The 24,919-nt window shown below is 36.4% G+C and overlaps 1 protein-coding gene across 1 annotated transcript in view; it reads left to right on the top strand.

The window, feature by feature from the left end:
- LOC134842379 (uncharacterized) overlaps positions 1-24,919 on the top strand; it is a 52,232-nt gene that overhangs the window by 9,782 nt on the left and 17,531 nt on the right. Inside the window, exon 5 of the mRNA XM_063858687.1 lies at positions 19,392-19,637. Within this exon, the coding sequence (XP_063714757.1) occupies positions 19,392-19,637 (246 nt within the window). The remainder of the gene's footprint in view (positions 1-19,391; positions 19,638-24,919) is intronic.

Raw genomic sequence — 24,919 nt, 5'->3', positions numbered from 1 at the left:
CTGAGATTTTTGAATTTTCTTTTATCATTTATTGCCTGGGTTTTATGGCTCCACTACATTCCATTTTTAATATTTTGTTATAACACTAGCGAGCTAGCGAGAGTAATGTTTTGCATGGCGCTAGTTTTTTTCCAACCTAACTCGCAAATAAAAATGCTCATTTAGAAGGGACTTTTGCTATACTCACAATTTATAGCACTGAAAACTTCTTGGCATCTGTTCTCTGCTCTATTTGTCACAAGTGTTTGGCGATCTATAAGTGAGCGCGTGGCACAGTTGGAACGACGTTAGGCTCCTAATCTACTAATCGGAGGGTCAACGCGGCACTTAGCACTGGTTGTATTTATATTTGGTGGCAGTGTTGCTGCATATAGCATTGTCAATTTATTAGCAACTATAGCTGCATCATTGGTTCGAATCCGACACATAGCAAAAATTTGACTAATTCGAGGTTTATAGCTACTTTTTCCAAATCAACTTTGTAGGGCTTGTTTTGTCGTTTGCTCGCTAGTGTTTGCGAAGCAAGTGTAAAAATTTGCAATGTTGAAACACTGTTACTTACGCTACAAATGACTATGCTTTTTTATTCTGCTTTTTCGAGGAAATTTTCAGGGGACATTCAGGTCCCCCCTTTGTACTATTTTGAGATATTTTTTGGTGATATTTTGAGATATTTTTGGTGGCGGACCTTAAAATTTTTCTTAAGGCTCCTTGGGCGACAATATATACTAATTTTGAGGGGGAGCGCGCGCCAAAAAAACATGGTTTTTTGGTCAAAGTTCCCAAAAAGTGCCTAAAAACGCCGTTTTTGGCCTTTTTTTAAAAACTTGCCTGCGGCGCAGCAAATTTGGTCAAATTAGGGTCTTTATAGAGATTTGGAAGACCTCAGAAAATCAATTTGGTCGACCTAAAAAAAAGGGTCGACTAATTTTTCAAAACTTTTTTTGAAAATCCGCCCCCCTCGAGAAATTCCTAGATCCGCGCCTGCCCTTGCATGCTTTTAATGCTAAGTTTTTATTTGTCTTCCTCAGAATAAACCAAACGGAGAAAACACACTGTTTACAAGGCGTAAATTATCGGTCAGTGTTTCCTTTGATCAAGGAGCATTTTTTTTCTTAACTAGCAACACTGACCTATTATATAACAAGAATATTTAAGATGGTATAAAGTATAATCTGGCCCTAGATCAGAGGAATCAGTAACACCTTAGAGACCAGATGAGGAATTGATTTATTTACAGCCGCTATGAAGTCAATAAACGACGAATACATGCGGCAAGCTCTTATTCATCGCTCCTCCTTCCAAGCTAAAGAGTGCTAATAGATAAAATTTCAAGACCCACATAATAAATACAGTTACGACCACTGAAAGTAGTTTTCGAATAACTGCATGCCACGACGAAAAGAAACTTTACAATATTGCTGTTCTTGGCCCGATAGGGAAAAAATCTACATGCTGCGGAAACTTTTTTTGGTGAGACTTGGACTTTTTGGAAAACTTACGCTAAGCCAGCATTAAATTGGCATCATCCTTATAAATTTGGTAAATCAACGTCATTAACATTTTCTGACTGCTTTTCGATTAGCGGAGTGAATTGAACGACTGCTCGTATATCAGGGCAAAGCTCTGAATGTTCCGACTGTCCCTTAATTCATATCGAATAATTTTTATGAAAAAAAACATTGAAAACCTATAAGTTTTGGACAATAACAAAGTGTGAAATTGTGAAATTGTTATTTAAAGTACAAAGTGATAGATTTCGCTCCCAGTAACAAATCAATTACGGCAAATAAGTTTTCTTGAACCCATTTGGAACAAGTTCTAAAATGGATTAAATCTCAGCTTACGCGTTAATAGCGCGAAATATATCGAGCGTTAATTGTTCCAAATTGGCAAAATGGCAATCTTTAAACACCCATAACCTTAAGAAAAATCATCCCAGAAGAAATATTTTTGCAAGTTTAAGCTCAAGACAAAAATACTTTTTGAATGATATAGAAAAAAAATCCCGTCAAAATGGCTAGTTAAAAAGTCGAAATTTGTCTAAAGAAAAAAACCCAGCCCGAGCACAAACATTCTGTTATTTTCGTAACGAAAGTCGGAACAGAACCCTTAGCAGCGATCAGGCCCCAAAGGTTTCTGCTGCTGTAAAGAGCAAGTTCTGCTGCTTCATCGAAAAAATGCTGATTTTTTTTCTGCTCCATGAAAACTTTCTTTAATTATGCGTTTATTTCACAAAAAAGCAGTTTTAATCGCTTATTGAAAAAAAATCAATTTGAAAAACGATCAGAGCACTTTCATGAAGCAAAATATAAAAAGTAAGAGTCGCGGATTGATGCATTTGTTTGTGTTTCTGATAGAAATTGTGTTAGATTTTTGTGTTAGAAATTGAGTCGGGTAGAGCATAGATACGCATTTGGTATTTCCGAGAAACAGAAATGCAGTTTCCGTTTTATTATGATTCAAAACGGTTTTTGAGAAACGATGTCAAATTCTGCCATATGATTGAAATTCAGCTCTATCTGCTGCAATAAAAAAGTTTCTGCTCTATAAGCCAAATTCTGTCAATTATGCTCAATTCTGCTACTAGCAGAATCCTTTGAGAACTGGTCAATGATTACGAAAGTAAATATTTCTAAAGGACCAAAATGGTTTATGTTCTAAATTGACTGCGGGTGTGACCACCGTTTGGTTTTTTAGTCTATCTGAAAATATTTAGCATTGTACCTTAACATCAACCAGAAGACTATTTAAATAAAAAATTAGGGACAAAAGTATTAAATACAAAAAGGATCAATCTCCCCCTTTCTTGAGAGGGGTGGAGATTGTTAAGTAGATCTTACAAAAATTCTATTGCATCAAATCTGAGATCAGAGCATTATTAGTATTATTTGTGATGCAAAACATGGGCGGGTGCTGTGGTTTTTTTTCGAATTCAGTTTTTGAATTCAGCACCAAGATCATCGGAGGAAATAAAATTCAGATTTAGGAGTCTGTGAGTCGAAAATCTAAGCAGTTCATTTAAGAAGTAATATTGGTTTTTGGTACATGTCATAGCTTTTTTTGCTCTCATAGTTAGCTAGTTTATGTTTTTAATTTACCCGGCAGTTTAATTTGAATTTGTGGGCCAAGTTAACATCCTCCTCCCCTCCCCCAAGTCGTTTGGTATGCGGGGGGGGGGGGGTTGAGCATTTTACATTCAGCGCTTAGCAAATTTAATGCGAATTAAATGCTGGAGTGGAAGATCTTAACTTGGTCTTTCTTGATCCTAATTTGTTAACTTGATTTGTAAACTTATTAACTTGATCCGAATTCGTTAACTTGATTTGTAAACTTATTAACTTGATCCGAATTTGTTAACTTGATCCGAAATGTTAAAATGATCCAAACGTTAACTTGGTGGGGGTAATGGGGGGAGGATGTTAATTTGATCCGAATTTGTATCCATTAACGATTCTAGCTCACAAGCAGAACTATGGGGGATTAATGTGATCGTTTCTCAAATTGTTATCCCAAATGCATCCGTTATTAAGTTGGGATTAGAAATATAAGGTCGATCGACATCGCTAATTATTAGTAGTTTCGGTTTGTATCAAAAAAGTCTTAACTGTACAATGATGTTAATAACTTTGTTGAAAATATTTGAAAACTATGTTGAACCTTGAATAGTTTATTTAGGAGAGTAATATTATACAGACAAGTAAACAATAAACCGCATGTACAAATCAAACCCACCAAGGATCATGCAAAAAGCTATGCAGTTTATCGAGGCATGACCCTGAAAAAACCTATGACAGAAGCTGCGAGATAATATCCGACTTGATGATTCAAAAAATTAAATCTAGAAGATCTCCATTATCTTTAAGAAACAATGAAAACAATTTTTTGAAATAGCCATTTAGTTGATGCTCAGTTAATTGGTTTAGGTACAGTTAATTGGTTTATCTGGTATCAACTTGTTTGATTTCTAAAAATTATAACATTTAAGAGACACATTTTTCCATGAACGCTGCATTATTTGTGTTCTAGTTTTCATGCTTGGTAAAGTTTTTGCCACAGAGGACCGAGTAACCCGACGATTATTTAGAGATTCCAAATGAAAAGTTTCAAGGGGAGTTTTACCACGAAGTTGATTAAAAGTTTCTTTGAATATTTGTCTGAAATATAAGTCAAAAACGGTGTCAATCTCGAACGAATGTAAGATATATGAGGCATGCTCCAATTTTCTCTTGAAACAAATGGTTTTAAGAATACGTTTTTGCATCACGAATTTTTTTTTCTAATAGGCTTTTTGATGTTGCACCAAATGCAATTAAGCCGTAAGAAATGATTGGATTTGCATAGCTGTTATAAAATTTAACCAGCACATTTTTCGAGAAATAGTTTCTACCCTTGAATATTAAACTGTTAAATTTAGCTCATTTACCACAAACATTATTAATATGATTTTCAAATTTGAGCTTGTTGTCCATTTGAATTCCTAAATACCTAAAATCAGAAACCTCGGCGAGCACATTATTACCAAAAGAAAGTTTTTCATTTAAGTTATCCCGTCCAAACTTCATTATTTTGCACTACTTTTGATTTATGAACAGTTTGTTATTTTTGCACCAATTACATATTTTATTTAATTCTGTCTGGAATTTCGTTTTGGATGCAAATTGTGAGCATCAAATACCGTTGTATCATCTCAAATAATGTTAACTTAACGTTGCTGGCCAAAGGCAAATCATTCATGTATAAAAGGAACAGAAATGGCCCCAAAATTGAACCTTGAGAAACACCTTTTGTATTTGTACATTCTCGCATATTCGAGACCGATTGATTCGAATAAACATATTGATTTCTCCCTGTAAGATAGTTTGTCATTAACTTGTGAATTTTCCCTCTGAACCCATATTGATAAAGTTTCTCCAGCAAAATTTTCCGATCAACTGTATCAAATGCTTTTTCAAATCAATAAAGCAGGAGTCACCAAATTTTTTATTATCAACTGATTCACGAAAAAAGTCAGTAATGGACAAAATGGCATGAGTACAGGAATGATTACTTCGAAATCCAAACTGATGCTTATCAATCAAGCTATTTTTAGCGGCAAAGTTAGATAAGCGCTTGAAAGTTAGTTTTTCAAAAAGTTTACTTATACAAGACAACAAACTAATTGGACGGTAGTTATCGGGTTCATTTTTCTCACCATTTTTATACAATGGTAAAATTTTTGCAGTTTTGAGAAAATTAGGAGAACACTCTTTTTTGAAGCGTGTTTCTCTTTTCAATGGATGTGTCTGAACGCACTTTTTGTGTAACACGTTTTGGTTACTCATCATTCTCTTAATTTTCAGATTAATCCATGAGTGGTGGTTTTTATTCTTTTTTCGGATTTTTTTGAGCAATACTTTGAAAATTAATCAATCAAAATTTGGGTCATTTCAATGATGTAAAGGTCAAGATAATCATCATCATTTTTGTTCAATCAATTTTTTAGCGAAAAAAAAATTTCAAACAATAATCATCATTCAGTAGTAAATCATAGTTGAAATCCGATTGATAAGAATCCACGTTTTGCTTTTCTGAAATAATTTTTAGGTCAAACATAAGTCCATAATGGTCACAAATAGTACATTTTTTTGTTGTTACCTGAGATTCCTCTGCCGCAATTATATGGTCAATGCATGTACTTGATATTTTAGTTACTCTAGTTGGCTCGAACTTCTAAATCAAAAGAGAGCGGAAGATTTTTGTAGTCACTAAAGTTGCGCTGTCTACCTATAATAAATCACCCCTTAGCAAAATTTCACCGTTTAATGCTTTCATTTCAAGCAAAAAATCTTCAAATAAATTCAAAAAAGTTCTAGTTTGAGTTTTGATGGACGATATATTATGCAAACATTTAGTGGAGAGTGATCGACAAAACACATTTTGATAACGATGTGCTCCAAACTGACTGTTAATTTAAAATACCTATAGTTAAGGCCAGTTTTAATGAAAGCTGCAACGCCCCCATTCTAGCGTTTACGCGGTTTGCACAGAAAATATCGTCATAACCTTCTAAGTTATATATGCCAATAGGATCATTGTTTAAGAGCCATGTTTCAGTCAGCCCGAGTAATGCAGGCTTGTTATCAAAGGATTCACTTAAAACTGATAATTGGTCATGATGGGCTCTTATGGATTGAACATTTAGGAAAAATGCTGTTTGCGTTGTTTTCAGGTCAGCCATATCTCGCAAAAGGTTTTTTCTAAAATGAAACAAAAGAGATTTACGGCAAAAAACTGTAAATAGAGTTGAAATGCTTTTGCCACTAATCAGAATCATTTTCATTAGTATTATTCCCGTTTTTGACGAATTTGGATGGGGAGAATCTCGTTAAAGTGATTTCATAAATTGCACCAATTTGACGGGATCCGATAGCCTACTGTACAATTCATCAATCAGATGATTTCTTTCCACATTATTCGGGGTTATTTCTCTGTCATGTTTCCTCAGTGAAACAATGGGAGGTCGAGAAAAGTTGTTTTGATTATTTTGTACCACTCGAGGATTTTGATTTCTTCTATTATTTGTCTGTCTGTCTTGCCATCATTGGATTCTTGTTTTTAAAAATTTGATCAGCATCCTTAATATCAACTAAGTTGTGCCTTTGAAATCCACCATCTGCTTTCGAAACGAGAACTTGAGGAGCACAGTTAAATGTATTTGTGTACATTCCCAAACGCCAAGAATAATCAAGAAGCTCTGAATTGCGCTGAGTAAGTCTCTCTGTTATATACACTGGTTGCTTATTTACAGGGTGCAAAAAATTTTTCAATAACTTTTTTCTGCCATAAACTCTGTTTTTTATATCAAAGTAGACAAATTTCACTATAAACGCACATTTTTGGTTTCGACTCACAGGGCCGAGGGGATGGCATGCTTTCAGGTCGTAGCTGTTCTCCTCCACGCCCATAACTTCGTTAAAAAAGGCCAAGACATCTTGGGTAAAGTTTCCGGAACGTAAAGGTAAATTTTGCAAAATAACACAATCTTTTGAACTATATCTTTCCATTTCATTAACTTTATTCTCTAGAAAATGCACCCAGTTTTGCAATCCAACAATAATATCATCCTTAGTAGTTACATTCTCAATTAGCCCTTGTAAAAGGCTTTTCAATTTAGGATCAATGTTTACTGTATTTTTTATTTCATCGAATAAAGCATTGAGATTCGCCATTGAATAAGTGTGCGATGTTTTAAATTCGTGGCAAGCAGTTAGAACCGACTGTTTCTCATTGAAGGTCACTCTGAACCTTAAAATAGAAACGAAATTTCATTTTTTTTTGGTAAAACAATAGGGGAAAAATTATAACACTTGCGATTAGCACGCGTTATCAACTCGGGTTATAGCTTTTTCAGGTTAACACCTTCTTAACAACTCCACTGAACCATTTCGGGTGCTGAACGCTCAATTTTTGAAAATTCAAATTTTATTACTGGGTAATAAAACCAGTAATTACACTTATATAATCTACCTAGAATTTTAAATTTTGTAAATTTAATTATAGAATTTTGATATGAGTTTTTGCTGATGATCTATCGGCTTAATGGTTGTCGACTTGAGTTTTGTCGTTTGAGTTTCTCAATTGTTTATATCATCTTGAATACACTATAAATGTTTTTTTTGTTTTTTCAACAGGAACATCGCTAGAAATTGTTATTGCTACTTCTTCAGCGTCATGCCGTTTTTATTCTATATTTTTAAGTTCTCGTTTTTTAGCGAACTTTTTTTCGTCAATTTTTTATACTAATTGTTTTCTGGCCGATTTCGTGTAGAGCATTAAATGTTTTTTACTACAAGTTTGGGTGTAATTAGGACGCTCAAAAATCTATCAAAAAACTCGATTCAATAAAAAACTGGATGCTATAGCTACTCTACGAATGATATTTAAGGAAACTTTCAAAAAAATGTTCCCGTTTTTTTTTCAAAGTTAAGTTTCATGTTCGTAATTTTGTCTTTGACTCTTGTTTTTGAAATGTCCAAGACATTGAATTGGTGGTAATAATTGGGTTTTCTAGGGTTTACTGCCCCTTTTTTCATTGACCGTCAAAAATCTTGAGGCTTCTGGCATTCTGACGCCTTAGTTACTTTAAAGAGACAATTCGGAGAAGTTACTGATTGAAGCTTTAACTTGAGTTTTATTCTAACATCTAATCTAAGGCATATTTCAAATAACCAAAACACGAATTTCGCGGACTTCAAACTTTATTTCGAAGAGTCGATTTTTCAAAAGCTTATTTTCTGACTTTCATGACTCACTTTTCTACTATTTTTTTTTACTTGTTTTTTTTTCAAGTAATAGCTAATTTAAGCTTTTGCATGTAGTAAAAACTGACAATGAGTCTTACCGATGTTACGAAACTATCACGCATTTAGATTCATAATGGTCCGCAGAAACTCGGGCTCTGAACTTTTTTTTCCAGAAACATGCATCCTATTTTTGCGTTTGATTTATAGTTCTATAAAACAATTTGAAATTTTTGATTCGTTCAATAGTTGTAACAAAAAAATTGAAAACATTCCAGCGCTAATTTAGTGATAAAATATCGCTGATGTTTTCATTGATGACCCATTGCTGAAAAAATCATCAAAATTTCCTTAATCGAAAAAAGGTTTTAAAATTCTTTCTGTGGCGAAGCACTAATCGCTGAACCATGATGAGCCAAGATGAGCCATGACATCACACTTTACTTGAACACCCCTTGTCTCGGAAAGTCCTTATTCAAAATTTTTCTAGTTTAATTTTTAGTCATGTCAGATGAGCTCACTCAAACAATTAACAAGTGTTTTGAGAGACGTAGAACGTAAGAGGAGGAGTTTTTATCAACAGCATACTAACTTCAGATACTCTCTCCAATCAAATGTACGGGCAGTTAAAGTTGAAAAGCTGATCAGTCAGTGCAAAGCAGCATTAGAAAACGCTATAAAAAGAATGATGATTTGTGTAGCCTCGCTGATCACACTGTTGAGCCCAGTAAATCGCTCAACGATCTTGAGTTGTGGTTGAAGAATTGAACTGACGTCCACGACCAGCTGCTGGAGGAAACACAGAAGTATTTAAGCTAGTGAACCTTTGCGTTTGGATTCTGGAGATGAATTATCACAAACATCTCAAACATCGAAACCTTCTTCTATCTTAAGTAGAACAACCCGTTACATCTCAACATCCTCTTAGGCTGCTTTAATGAACTCATGTCAACGCAGACGGGAACTAGAAATAGCGAACCTGAGTCGTGAATAAATCGAGAGGCAGAGCAAGGCTGCTGTTTGCTTTAAAGAAAAGGCAAACGAGTTGGAACTGAAGAAACTTGTCAAAGACAGTCAAAGAAAGTTGATTGAGGCAAAAGTTGTCGAGACGATGAGACGATGAATCGGAGATAGATCTGAACATGAACAAAACTGTTCTGTCATCAAGCAGCACAACCAAGGTTTCCCCGCAGGCTGGAACAAAATGTTGAGTGGATATCGCCATCGAGAATCATTCATCTCAAGGGACGACTGGTATAAACGTTGCTCCTCAAAATGATTTACAACCCCACAAGAAAGTCCATTTGGTTGATTCACTTGCTTTACCGGTCACAGATTTTCCGGAAAGTAGTTACTTTTTTGTACCATCATGTTTCAAAACAACAGTTGCTCTCACGTCAGCATCAACTGTACCTCTCACCGCCCACTAACCTGGAAAACTGTTTTTACTTACCACTACCTTCAGCTACCCCGCTTGCACCAACATTTTTTCTTCAAAAGCAGGAATATCATTAGAAACTTTGCCTATGACACCTAGACTCAACGCACCTGTATATATGTCATCTCAGACGTTGAACGCAATTTCAAGTAACCCTCCGGTACAACCGACAGTTACTCGTCCGCCTTTGGTCATTACATACCGAACATGACTAGTTGGAGACTTGCTCCCTCAACATCTGCACCTGGTTGTGTTGCTAATACTTGTGCTCCACACTTGGGACCTTTTGCATCTTTCACACCGCTTGAAATAAATCATAAAATGCTGGTGGAACTGGTTACTATAACCCACAGATGGAAGTCCAACCAGCACAACCTTTGCCACAAGCATTTACTTATTCGTATAGTGCGTCGGAATTTGTACCATCCACAGTACCGCAGCCGCATCACTTTGCTTCTTCCTCGTTTCGATCGTCGTCTGATCCGAATAACTGTACAGAATTTAAAAGACGTCCTCGCCTTCCTTAAAAAGATCAATTACCGCAATGGAAACCTGCCCAAAACAAACGTGACCCGCTCCAGAGGTACGAATGGATTGGGCAATTTAGAAGTGCTGTGGACTCACAAAACTTTTCCAATGATGTTAAACTAACATACCTGAAAACTTTAGTAATCGGTAGAGCAAAAACTGCTATTTGCAAATAGCGGCGCAATGAACAAGGACGCTCTGATGAAACTTGAGCAAAAATTTGATCAACCACTACTAGTCGTCCGTGCATATCTTGATAAACTTAACAATACACCACCCGTTAGGATGAACAACTCCGATATCATCACAAGTTTAGCATCCATGCTATCAAGCATAGTTGGAGTGTTCCAATCCTTGTCGTACACCGGCGACCTCGAAAGGACAACACTTCTTGATAAAGCCATCGAGAATCTTCAACCTAATACGAAAAAGTCTTGGTCGCTCCACATCGTTAAGCGCAATATGCACGCTCCATCTTTATTAGACTTCATCGATTGGCTTGAAGACATAGCCAAAGCAGATGAGCGCCTGCGTTTATCTCGTAAGCCGGAAGATAACTCTTAACAAACAGAGACCGTTGTTAAAGTTTTTTTCGCGATTCCGCAAATAAAAACTGAGATAAATTGTCAGTATAGTCCCTGTTTGCAATGTAAACGCAAGCATCCGTTTTGAAAATGTAGCGTCGTCGAAGAAAAAACCCCAACTCAACGCGCAAAATACTGCGCTGAGAGCAAGATTTCTTCTTGCCGTCAAGGAAATGACATGTTTAGGAAAAACCCTGAGTCAAATACATGTCACAAGCCCGAATGCATGAGCACACACAATGTGTTCCTGCATGAAGCAGAGCGCATCTTTCCAGCCCGTACACCAGAAATTAACTCATCTGACTGTGCACTCTCGTAACTAAAAATACTCCAGCAGTTAAAACCCAATCAAAACCGAACGCACAAAAATTCACTAGTGCAACATCCTTAAGAGGGTTAAAGGACTGATGCCTATCATCAGTCTATCCATTTCATCCTTTTTTTATAAAACTAATGCACTCGTGTTAATTGACTCAGCCTGCAGCTAATCTTATTTGTCATCTGATCACGCTCGTAGACTTAACCCGACATGTGTCAAAAACGAATTAACAGTAAGTGGATTCAAATCCACTGAGGTTATTGCTTCAGAACGAGTTGTCTTAACGGCCACATCTGAATTTAATCCAGAAATAACTTTCTCTGTCTGCGCTTATGTCAAAGATGACATTTTTTAGGCTCATATACAATCAATTTTTCCAAGTTGCAAAAGACGTATCCTTCACTTGAAACAAATTAATCCCGCCAAATACCGATATGCGGATGTGGAAATTATATTAGGTCAAGTTGTCTATGAATTTATCCGTCCCCTTGAGTACTGCCAGGTTAAAAGTCATAAACTCCTTTCTTCGTTGGTCTTCTCATCGGATAGGTTTTAACTGGTTCTCTTCTTTCGGCCAGTGGTCTAGTCTCCACGTGCTTCAAATGGAATATCGAGGCTGTAAAGCAGGTCAAATCATGTAGAACAGGGCAAATCCTGGTTTGAACTTGGATCATACGGTGCCTACAAACAAGTAGACGCTAAGTCCTCGGCTGATGAGGGGGCAAAATAATTTTTTGAGTCAACTGCCATCTACGATGATCATAGATACTCCGTCGGCATGCTCTGGGCTGAAGACGGCTCAAAGTTACCAGACAAATATATTCCGAGTTGGCTCTATTAAAATCTTTGGAATAACGTTTAGACAAAGACGAAACACTGCGTCATATGCAAAAAAAATTCCTGACAATTATGACAAACTGTATCTAATCAAAATTAATGCCCACGACACCCGAAACCGTTCCGCGAGGGAACGGTATCTTCCTTGCCACCCGTTGACTAAACCCAATAAGCCGGGATGAGCGTCCTGAATGGAGCATCCAATTTTCATGGATCTTCCCGCAAGAAAGCTCTTCTGGTTGTTCCAGACATGCTTTTAAACCTTCCAGCCGCTCTAATGAGGCTCCGTCAGGATAAGTCTGCTGTATCTGCTGATATAGAAAGAATGATTTTCCACGTTGGTGTGCTTGAAATTGATTTACTATCACTGCGGTTCATAAGGTGGGAGGATACCACATCCGATATAATTACGTACCAATACACATATTTTTGAAGCTCGGGACTCCCCCACATGTGCTGAGTTCGCACTTCAGAAAACCGCTCGTGACAAGCAAGCCCTTTTTCCAGAGGCAGCTTTTGCAGTGATGCAAAACTTCTACATGGTAGAGCGAGTACCTTGACTCATTCTAACACCCTGAAGAAGCTTTGAAATTAGGTAAAGACATTAAGAGCTTTTTAAATTGGGAGGTTTTAAATTGATAAATCTTTTAAGGCAATGTAAATGTTATACAAATATCAAGCGACGAATTAAGTCAGGTAAAAAAAGTAGGTAGTGAAGATATAGCATCACATGTACTAGGTTTAAAGTGAGACCTCATATATGACACATTAGTTGTCAGCCGATGTGTTAATAGAGAATTGAAAAAACAATGCTACACAGCGCCCGGTCTTAAAATTGTCTCCTCAGTCTTCGACCCTTTGGGTTGGTTGCTCCATACACTGTGAGAGCACGTCCCCTCTAGAAGGAAGTTTTGAGAATCAGTGTTCAACAGCTGGATGAAACCCTTCCAGAAAACTTGACTGAAAAATTCCTCGAATTGCATTCCGTCCCACCTATCCTAAGTCAGCTAACAACTCCGCGCTGCTATTTGCAGTCTGCAATTGACAAAATGGAATTATCTATGTTTGGAGATATTTCGCAAGAGGTCTTCTGTGCCGTTGGATTTCTTCGTGCGGGCATTTTGTAAACTCAAGAGGCCAAACTCTCCTTCATTCTGTGGGTAAAGCGCGAGTAGCGCCAATGAAAGCTATGTCTATCTTTAAACTGGAATTGCAAGCTGCCTTGTTAGCCACGCTCCTCAATGAGGATATTTTTAAAGCACTTACCAATCCAATAAACGATGTCTTCATGTGGACAGACAGCACCATAGGGCTCCAGTGGCTCCATTTGTCATCGAAGTGTTCAATTTTTGTCGCAAATGAAGTAAGCGAAATTCTTGAAGTCACCACCATAGACGAGTGGTATCATGTCGATGCCGGAAACAATCCCGCAGACACGGATACCGAAGTTTCAAAATTATCGCGGCCGAAGCTTTGAAAGACAGCAGCTCGACCCATTGTCCAATGTTTCTAAGAATCCGTGACAGGCCTTTCTCGCATAATACCGAATATTGAGGTAGTCACCAAAATAAGACTTAAAGGTCCCGTTGTTGATGTTTTTGATATCGCATCAAATTTCGTCGCATACCCGTCACCAATTGAACCCGTCATCAATTGGCCTCAATACAGCTCATTTGTTTAGCTGCTACGCACCGTAGCATTCATCTTCAGAATCCTAAGAATCCTAAGTTCACTCATTACCATGAAGCATCACAAAAGAAAGCATTCGCGTCAGGATTCAAACTACTAAATTTTGAGCAACATGTAAGTCCTATTGCAACGCTCTCCTCCTTCATCGGTCTTGGTAGTAGTTTTTCGGTCCACGGGCCGCATAAGCCGTCTTCGTAAAACCGAATACAGAACAAAACATCCGATCATACTTGATGGTCGTCAACCTTTAATGAATTTATTCTAAATCATCTGCTAAAATGAGCATCAATCTACGGACTATCTACATTCCGTCATCTAGTTGTAATATGCCATCTTAAAATTAAGGTCTCTACTTACCAACATTGAACTTAATTGCGTGATTTGTCGTAAACGGAAGGTGAAAACTGTCACATCGTTAGTGTTTGAACTGCCATTCGAGCGTTTAGGATACTGCCAGGCGCCGTTTAGTAACTGCGGCGTAGACTATGTCGGACCCTTCTATATAACGCTTCGCTGGAGTTCCGAGAAACGTTGGTCATTTTATTTAATGTTTGACCAGTAATCATTGTTCCGTTAACGGACTCTAGCTTTTGTGCAATCGGAAAAGAAAGGTTCATCGTTAGGCGCGGAATCACATCAATTATTTGGTCTGACAATGGAATGAATTTTGCCGTCGCAAATAAAGAGCTTCTTCTTTGCACTCGAGCGTGAGATGATCTCGCACTCGCCCTTCTTGTACTTAAAGGTATAGAGTAGAAGTGTAACCCTCCATCAGCGCCACACCTTGGTGGCTCGTTGGGACGACTTATACGTAGTTTCAAATGATTGTTATTTGATACTCACAACTCGCAAAATGACTGAAGAATTTCTTCAGACAACTTTCTGCCTTGTTGAACAGTCTTTGAAGGCATGTCCTCTCACGCCTGTTAGCAGTGACCCAAATGAACTTGAGGCACTTATGCTTAACCAACTCATAGTGGGACAGCATTTCGTGAATTTTCCTTCAGAAGCAACAAACGATCAATTCGACCACCGCAATCGCCAACTCCGCGCACAACCATATGCCAACGCCATCTGGACTCGGTGATTACGAGAGTACGTACATTCTCTCATCAAACGCCATAAGTGGCACACACCGGCCAAACTTGACCGCAAGTCAGGAGATCTTGTTTGGATTTTAGAGGAAATTAGCTCCCGATGATACTACCCCCTAGCACGTATCTTAAGCCTGAATTTTGGCGAAGATGCGATCGCCCGCTCCGCATTCCTTAAAACCGCTACAGAAAATTAAGTCGGCCTCTTGTAAATTTCGCTAGAATTAAGTCGTCCTCTTGTAAATTTAACTAGAATTATAAATGCAGTAAAACCAAAGTCAAATAAGAACACATGGCCGAGCTGTTACCTAATTTTACTATTTTTACTAATAGTTATGTGTAAACGTAATTGTGTTAACACTACGGAAACTCGTATACCGAGCTCGTATAAACGTAAAGCCATTTGTTTTCGACCTTGTACGACCTCGAAAAGACAAGTTTTTGGCTGCTAACTTTCGTGTTTACTGTCAACCATTGCTACTAAAATTACGTACGATTAATGTTGCTTATATGCTCTGTAAACTTATATGCTCTGTTGATATTTTATGGTTTTGTTCCGACACAAAATCACGCAGTTTTTTTCCTTTTTTCGATAAATTGAACTATGAGCGTTTCGGTGAGCCTTGAACTATCGATGGCCATTTATATATTAGACCGATGGCCATTTATATAAAATTGCTGTGAATCAGCTATGATTATCTACGAAAGATAAGTCCGGGAATGAGTTTTTCGAGACTGTGCATATTTCACCAACAACAACAACAACACTGTCCTGTAACATTCCTCACTTTTTGAGCGGACAATTCAAAAAGACATTGATAACTAGCGCAATGCTCGGACTGTTTGAATTGTTTAATAGATATTATGCATCAGGTACAGTAGCGTGCCAAGGGGTGGGCGGAGGGTGGTGTTCTAAAAAAGGGTATTCAATAATCGTGTTTTTCCGTATTCAAAAATCGTGTTTTTCCGTATTCAGTAAGCGCGTGTTTTTGAAAAACCGCTGTTAAAAGGCTGTGCAAATAAATAAGTGCATGCTCGTCACTCAGCTGATGTCCGAATGCTATGACAGGTTATAGAATTTCCGCCAAAAGTTACTTCAGGGGATGAAAAAATACGCCAGACTGTTGATGGAACACTTATTCAATTACATGATTACTTTAATAAACAAATGTTCACTGCAGCTTAAGTAAATTCAGCCCCCAACTGAAATGTCAAAATGGAGTGGCTAAATTTATTCTGACATGTATCAAATTAGGCTGATTGTTTAAATTTCCCAAGGCAAAACTGAAGAGACTGTTTTCAAAATTACTGTGCTTATCGAACAATAACTTTTTTCAGTTGTTCAATTGATTTGGAAGCAATCGCAGTCCTCGACTTGCTGGGTGTGTCTTTTCACTATCACAACTCTTGTTTAATTTTTATTTTTAGCATTGACCTTCTGTAAACTCTTAGAAATCATGAAAAAAGTACTGATTTCCATATATACTTTTCGTATTCTACAGCAAGCTTCTTTTCTTTCAGCTGATTTTTCATCCAAAATTTGATGAATTACTTCCTAAACATTCTGATCATATATTGCAAAAAGCCAGGAAGACTGTGACAGTAATTGCCGCGGGATTTTGTAATCCTAGGGATATTTGTTGGATGAATATGGGTTTTCATCACTGAAAAAAAAACAAAAGGTTCTCACCAAAAGAAGCTTTGCTCATTGTGCATTTCACTGTTATCTAACACAGCAGGGATCTTTTGTTTGTTGGGGTAAGAGAGACTGCGGGCTGTAGACGCCGTCTCTTAGTAATTACCCTCTTCATTGACATGAAGGTGAAAATGAAAAAAGTGAACTAAGCTCAAAACTAGACTAACCAATAACTGTGCAGAAAACGGAAAAGGTTCAGACCAAAATTAATTTTGTAAAGTGAAATTTTAGAAAAACCGAGATTTTTTCGATATTTTTGTTCCAAAATTTTGAGACAAAAAAATTGTTGTGTAAACAAGTTGTGCTAGTTGAAAAATAATGGAGTTTGTTACTTGCATTGCAGCCATCCTTTGACTCTGCGATCTGTCCCTCAGATCTATTGGCTCTGCTACCGTTCCTCCTACGTACGGTTTTTAATATTCATAACGTTTGCTCTCGTTGCCCGGGAAGAAAAACGCTTATTATACAGTTTCATATATGAAGTCTATGGAAAAAATGCTTATCATAGAAAATTCATACAAAATTTAAAGAGAGGAGATTGTTCTTTTCCATTTTAATTTCGTTTGGTTTTTATTTGCCGTCCATAAGACGCAAGAAATTAAAAAAAAAATAATTGAGTTTACCCACCGTTTTGCTAAAATAATAGTCTTCGGAAATTCTGGATAGCTTTTGACAAAAATAAGTCTTTTTATAAAATTTATTTTGCATTGGAATAGTTTTTTGTCATATTTTTTGTCATACAGTGTTCATTAATGTTGAAACACGAAATTTCGAAACAAAAATTGTATTTTCATTTATGGAAAAAATCCTTGTCATAAAATTTCATAGTATGGAAAAAATGCTTCTCATACATTTTCATTTATGGAAAAAAATGCTTATTTTGCTATTTTCATACTTACTTTTGCTCTATGAAATTGTATGAAAGAGTAGGATAAACATTTTTTTCATATATGAAAATTGTATGATAAGCATTTTTTGTCAACCCGGGTGTCTAATCATTGTCATGAAAACTTGTTTGAGGATTTATAATTCAGTTACAAACACATTTTGTATTCATATACAAAACCTCGATAAAATAAGTTACACAGTAAAATGATTTTTACATCTGATGGAGGGGGGGTTACGAAAGAAGAGCCCGAAATTAACATCCAGTCTGGTGAATTTTTATTAGGTTTTTTATTTTCCACTTCCCATGGTAATAATAACTATTCACAAGGGAGGAGATATCAAAAAAGATGCTAGCTCTCCCCGCCTGTTTGGCTGCTGACCCCAAGGTTAAGCGCAAATTAATATTCCCGTTTTCCCCAGCTCCGTCTAGTTTGGAGGAGGAACCAGGAAGTAGCTTCTGGTCGTAGTTTGTTTGTTAATAGATTCCGGTTAGAATCATTAGAAGTAAGCAATAGATCAGTTTCATTTGCAGCTTGGATGATTGTATTAGTTCGAGAGATTTTATATACGTAACAGTTCTATTCCTTAGAAATTTTAGCACAACATTGAAAATAAATATCTGCGTTGAGAAAAATTGACAGAAAAGTTGGAGCTTTCCGATTTAAAAATTTACTACTTTCAAAATGCAAATCTGGAACAAAAGCAAAACATATACAAAATCTCACAAAATTCATTGAGAAGTGCAGTAGTGGATTTAGGGGGGGGGGGACGCTTTTCTTCCTTCAGGAATTCGACCTCCTGCTGACCGAAAGGGTCCCCCTTTGTTCTATTTTGGGATATCAATTTTTGACTGACTGACCTTAAAATTTTTTCTAAGGGCGCCTTTGGCACCAATCTATACTTATTTCGAGAGGGAGCGCGCGCCGAAAAAACGCATTTTTTTGGTCGAAAATTTCCCAAAAAGTGCCTAAAAACGCTTTTTTGGCCTTTTTTTTCAAAAATTTTCTTGCGGCGCAGAAAATTAGGTCAAATTTGGGTCTTTATAGTGGTCGACAAAATTTTCAAACAATTTTTGAAAATTCGCCCCCCCCCCCCCCCCCCCCCCCCCCCCTCGACTTCGACCCCTCGAGAAATTCCTAGATCCGCGCCTGGAGAAGTGTATGTGGCAGGAAACAGGAAAGAATTTTGGATTCGTGTAAGTTTTTCTACGGAGGGTAAAAAAGGACGAAAATTTTCTTAAGACCTTGTCGAGTGATATATTAAATAGAATTACTTTCAATCATTACAAAAACTTTTTACAGCGTCGAAAACGGCCTAATTGTCTTGCAGTTCAAAATCTGAGCAATTTTCAAAGCTAAGTTTCATCCGGTCTATGAAAATGATGAAAGCGTTAAATATCCAAAGAATAAAAAGAATTTTTTTTGGTGAACTAACGTTATTCAAGATATCAGTTTTAAATGATTTTGGGGATAAAATGTCGAATAATTTGATAATTTATCAACAAACTGATTCTACAGGGATTCTCCGAATAGCAGCACTGCACCAGTAATGGGGCCCTCAAACGCTTAAGAAAAACGTCAAAACAGGAACGGAGAACCCTTCTCAAAATCGTCTGATAAATCGTCTGATAAATAGAATCATAGATATATTACGAATTTGCGCAATAACTTCATTAATAAGTCAAAAGCAACAACTTCCATACAGTTTTATTTTAATGAAGGTTCTTTTAATCAAGATTGCGCCGAGTTCGCGATAGAAAAAGACAGCCCTGCGAAAGTCGTTTTGCAATGAGTATATCGTTGTTTTGTTCTTTTCCATTTTGTTTGGTTTGGTTTTATTTTGCCCTCCATAAGACGCAAGAAATTAAAAAAAAAATTGAGTTCACCCAATGTTTTGCTGATATAATAGTCTTCGGAAATTCTCAATGTGTCTTCTTATAAAAATTATTTTGCCACTGGAATAGTTTTTTGTCATATTTCGGGATGTGTTCATGAATATCATTTCTCATGTTTTAATTTCATTTTCTTGTTTTTCAGAGTGCAGAGTTGAACACTGGGAGATCTCATGTCCTGGCGGTGGGTGGAGTCAGGGGTGTGTCAAGTTCTGGGAGATGTGTGACGGCATGCCGCACTGTCCAGATGGGAGCGACGAGGACCCGGAGGTGTGTCAGTGGAACAGCTGCGACAACTTCACAGACTACAGCAACTACTCATTCCAGTGTGAGAGCAGCACCAGGTGTATCTGGAGCTATTACCTGGGTGACACCATACCTGATTGTCCTGGTTAGTCCTCTCCCATTTTTTCGTGCACTTTAGTCGCGACAAACCCTATATTCTTTTTTTGGATCTTCATTTTATCTTTTTTGTGAAAATTTTTATTTAAAAAGTTTCCACATCTATTTAGTTCCTTCATGCTCAAAAAAAAGACATATAATTGAAAAAAAAAACTGTGATTTTTCCAACTTTCCTAAATTTTATTGTGATTCGAGCCATCTCTATTTCTTGCACAGGTTTAATGTAATCATCTCTGAGAAGTTGGCAAGTTGTTAAAATTGGTTTTAGTACTTTTTATATATTTTCTGATAACAGCTTGCTGGCATAAATTGTATAGCAGTTCAAGAAGTGCATTAAATAATTATAACCAGAGCTTTATTAGGAAAAAAGAATGATATCAATTGAGTTTTATCGCTTATATTTCTGATTACGTATGTGACTGAAGTTCAGATTGTGAAATAATGACAATTTAGTTTTTTTAATAATTGGGACAAAAGATATCCAGGTTATGATATTTTAATATGTAAGAAGAATTCTAGGCTTATGAATTTGCAGGTGTTTGGGGCCTATGAACAGCTCTTTTAATTGTTCCAACATACTTACGTACTAAGCGAATTTTTGATAATGGTTTGTCGATGTGTTTCAGCATGCTTAAGTTTTTTTTTGAATCTTTGTTGTCTTTTTTTAGTTTACATTTTTCAGCTATTTTTTTCCGATCTCCTTGCCGGTTTGTGGTTTGTTTTTTATGACATTCTCTAGCCAGCTGAATGGAAAACTAAATTTTATAGAGAGTTTGCTGCGTGTAGTCTAATGAAGTTTGTGAAAATATTAAACTTTAAGCCTGCTCCTTTCTTTTACTCCAACCTTTTTCTACACAAATACCAGTGTTATGATCAACAAATGGGTTTTTACCGATTCCGACCAAAATTGTCGTAATGTTTATCACACAAAGGGAATTTGTTTTCACTGGCATCGAAATAGCGTATAAACTATTTTTCTATGCAAAATAAGATATGGGCAATAAGATGCTATATATCAATTTTGGGTGGAATATTTTTTAAAAACCCTATATTGGGATCCCACAAGGCTAGTATAAGACACTATTTTTTGGTTTTTGAAATAATTTTATTGTTAAGGAATCTTTGAAATTGAGGCGCATCAATAATTTGAAATTTATTAGGTGCTATGCGAGTTCATGAAAAAGGAGAAGTGTAATGCAATAATGATAAGAGAAAATGAAAATCATCTTTACTTCTTTTGCAAAATGCTCAGAAATCTTAAACAAGACTATTCGCGAATACTGGTTAATTTCAAATCATCAAGATGTTATTGTTTCGACTTTTTTTTTAAAAAATGGAACATTTATGCTTGGTGTGGTTTTTATACAGTCAATTTTCGGCGATTGAAACAAATGTTTTTGTCAAAAAGTTTATACCACACTGAAGACATTGACTCCCTGAAATCAAATAAGAAAAGATATTTTACTTCCAGGAAAAATATCTTCAGTTCTGGGAGTTTAAAAATTGCTAATTTGGTTATGCTCTGGACTAATTTATGCCCGTTTTGAAATTTTTTTTTCATAAAACTGAAAGCGTAGAGCAAATTATTTATGCGCAGCGAATTAGCTCGCACAACAAAAACAAATTGTTCCAAATTTGAGGCTAGGCATTAACTCGTATAAATTTCGTACGACTCAAATTCTTACCCTTGATCTTTGATTTTGTCCAAGATGTATAGCGTTTTAATATTTCCTTTTCTCAAAAAATATTCGATATGAAACTGAAACAAGGGGCAGTCGAAAAACTCAGGGCTTTGCGCTGATATACGAGCAGTATTATCCTAGTCCTAATTCTCTAATAATTAAGTTAAGTTAAACAGTGTCTAATGACACAACGTTGTTGATTATTATGACTGTCACATCGTAATTGGGGGAGGATAGAAATTTTGTAGCACTTGCAGGAGCGGATTTAGGGGGAGGGATTGGTTGGACTGACCCTCCCCTCAAGGATTCGACACCCTACCGACCCAAAGGGTTCCCCCTTTGTACTATTTTGGGATATCCGTTTTTGGTTGACGGACCCAAAAAATTTTCTATGGTGTCAATATATTCTAAGATTTAGGGGAAAGCGCACGCCAAAAAACGCAATTTTTTGGTAAAAATTTTTCCGAAATGTGCCAAAAAACACTATTTTGGCCTATGTTTTCAAAATTTCCCTGCGGCGCTGAAAGTTTGGCCGAAGCAGGGTCTTTTCAGTGCTTTGGGAGAGCTCGGAAAATCATTTTGGTCGACTTAAAATAAAGTTGACAAAATTTTCGAAAATTGTTTAAAAATCCGCCTCCCCCCTCAAAAAAATTCTAGATTCTGTTTTCATTTTTATTACACAATTCGATGATTGGCTCGACCCATAGGTCAAATTTTTTTAGAAAAAAGATACACTAACCAAAATCTATCGGGATTTTTTTATTGGAATTTTCAAAAAAGAGTGTCCGTAATAAAATTCAAAAAGACAAAGATTTTTTCTTTTTGTTTGAATTCGGAAAATGTAGACAGTCCCTGGTCAAAATGCACTAATTTGATTTCCTTTTAAAAAAATTAATGCTCATCTTTTGGCAAAACTGTTTATATATTTTTTATAAAGAGCTCTCGTATAATCGCAATTAGCCATATATAAGTCAGAAGAGTAGCAATTATTGGCGCGGGAACGTGCCGGCTCTGAAAATTACCTGGTGACAGAGTAGCTTCTTGGTTACCGAGAACCGACTGTCAGGAACGCTGACGCCCAACATTTGTTTTTACCAACATCCAAAATCTTAACTGTTCGGGATATATCTGAAGTTGAACTGACTCCGTCAAGAATGAGTTAACAAGAAATGAATGTCTAGAAATTTAAAGAAAAATTTATCAGTCATTAGGAGCTTAAAACACTCTCAACTAACCAAAACTGCAATTATGAGTCATAGAAGTGGCCCATTTTGCTTTCAACGAGCAAATGTACGGATTTTTTTTCAAGTTTTTGTCGTTGTCTCTGCAGCTAACAGAGAAACAGGATTAGATTTTTGAAACATGCTATTGAAAACTATTCAGAAGGATCTAAAAGGATCGAGGTTTGGGAAGATTTAATTTGAATGCGTAAACTGGTCAGTAAATCATAACTAGTTTCAGTGGTGTTCTTGCTCTGGAAACATCTTCGAACACGACAAACCGAACTTAAATTTATGAACTCAAATTGGTTCTCTGGCAAGCTGATTATCTTCACTTAGTGTCTAAGCTGCGGAAAAATTACAATCAAGTGTTAAAAAATATCCGTCGTAAAAAAAACTGTCGGCGTCAAAACTTGGACAACAGTTTTTGAAAAATTAAAGACAACATAACCTCTTATGAAAACCCTGTGCATGGATAGAAGATACTAATTTGAGATATCCATTTTTGGTGACAGACCCTAAAAATTTTCTAAAGGAGCCTTGGGCGCCAGTATTTACTAATTTTGGAGGGGGAACACGCGCCGAAAAAACACATTTTTTTGGTCAAAAATTTCCAAAAATTGTCCAGAACGCATTTTTGGCCTGTTTTTTCTTTTAAAAGAAATTTGCCAGCGGTGCAGAAATTTTGGCCAAAGCAGGGTCTTTTTAGTGTTTTGGGAGAGCTCGGAAAATCATTTTGGTCGACCATAAAAATGATCGACAAAAATTTTCAAAACTTTTTTTTGAAAATCCGCCACCCTCGAGAAAATCCTGGATTCGCCTCTGAGTATAAGTTAGCTTCAGAACATAGTTTATCACGATCTTTCCAAGCTCTGATTATACCTTACCTCTTAAGTTGATTCACTTTTCACTAACCCTCAATCATGTATGATGCCTTTAATATAAGATGCCTTTAATGGCTCCTCAATTCACACTAGAGAGAGTAGTCTAACAGTTCTAAAGATCTGTTTCACTGTCTCAAATCAACCCTCGTCATGTTTCTGACCCCTCGAACCTACAAGTATAGCCAACCAAATCAAAACTTCAAGAAACTTACAGTTTGAATTTTAGAAGCCTGCTAACAAGTACTAACAAATCTACGAACAAAATAAAAAAAAACAATTTAGTTCACAATTCTCAATTCATCACAAGAAGAGATAATGATTGTTGTTATTATAAAAACGAAATAAATGACAAGTCAAAAAAATTGAGTTAGTTTTTGTCTGAGCCTGACTACGAGCCTGTAAGGTCAGCAATCAGACGTGTTTTAATAGGAACCGCTTGTAGTTAAGTCGTGATAAATCCATTTTTGCTCTGAGAAATTTTTTTCCACGCTCCATCTTTTCTTGGCATTATATTGTTTACTCATCATAAATTTCTTCAGATAATAGAAACGCTTTGAAAGTTTTTAGAGATTTTTTAAAAAGTTTTTTTGTTTGTATTTTAATCATTTTTTGGATGCCGATCTATTTATTAATTTTCTGAGTGTCCGTCTGGTTTTTTCATCATGCCATGCACACAAGACAACGCAAGTATGATGAAAAGGAAAAATTCAAATTTTATAAAATCTGATTGGAACTTTCTGTGCAACTTCCACAGCAACTGATGTGTCTCGTCTCATTTGCTTCTATCATGTGCCCTAATTTGTAACCTTTTTTGATTTCTCGGCACGAGGCTGTTTTTGAAATTTTCTCCATTAACACGTTTTTCCAGTCAGATGAAATTTCAAAATTGCTCTTTGACAGTTTTTACATTAAGCAAGTTAACTTTTTGCTCCATTCTCAAGACTTCTTTTCTAGCCAGACAAACACTTACCTTGTTTTCAACTAAGAAATAAATCAAATGGGTAAAATACAGGCTACAAAACTGTTAACTGGATTGTAGTGTCAACTTACATTTTATACGGATTATAGTCCTATCGTTGACAAAAACGCCCTTAAAGGCGGCCCATTTATTGCTTATTTTACTGCAGCAATAGATCTTCTGAAATCCAACTCTTCTGAAGTTTCTAAACAATTTCAGCTTTCATGTCCTGAAAGAATTGATTTATAGGACTGATTATGCGGAAGATTGTTTTGCAGAAATATGACCATGTGAAAAATTTCTCCCTTAAATAACTAAGTGAAGACCGCTCTCACGCCTAAAAGAAAAAGAAAGTTATAAGAGAAAATGAATATGCAAAAAGCTGATTTCCGGTTGGCAAATTCGGTGAGTAATCTCCTCCCTACAAAAAGTTTGTTCACTCGGTCCTCAAAATTTGTTGCCGTCAGCTTCCATGCAAATTGGCCGGCTCAGATCTTTTACTGAATTTAGATTTACTCGATGTGGTT

This window comes from Symsagittifera roscoffensis, chromosome 3 (assembly GCF_963678635.1).
Source record: "Symsagittifera roscoffensis chromosome 3, txSymRosc1.1, whole genome shotgun sequence".
In the NCBI taxonomy this organism is placed as follows: domain Eukaryota; kingdom Metazoa; phylum Xenacoelomorpha; order Acoela; family Convolutidae; genus Symsagittifera; species Symsagittifera roscoffensis.
Note: the sequence above shows the minus strand (reverse complement) of the source record. Positions and strands in the feature narration are given on the sequence as shown.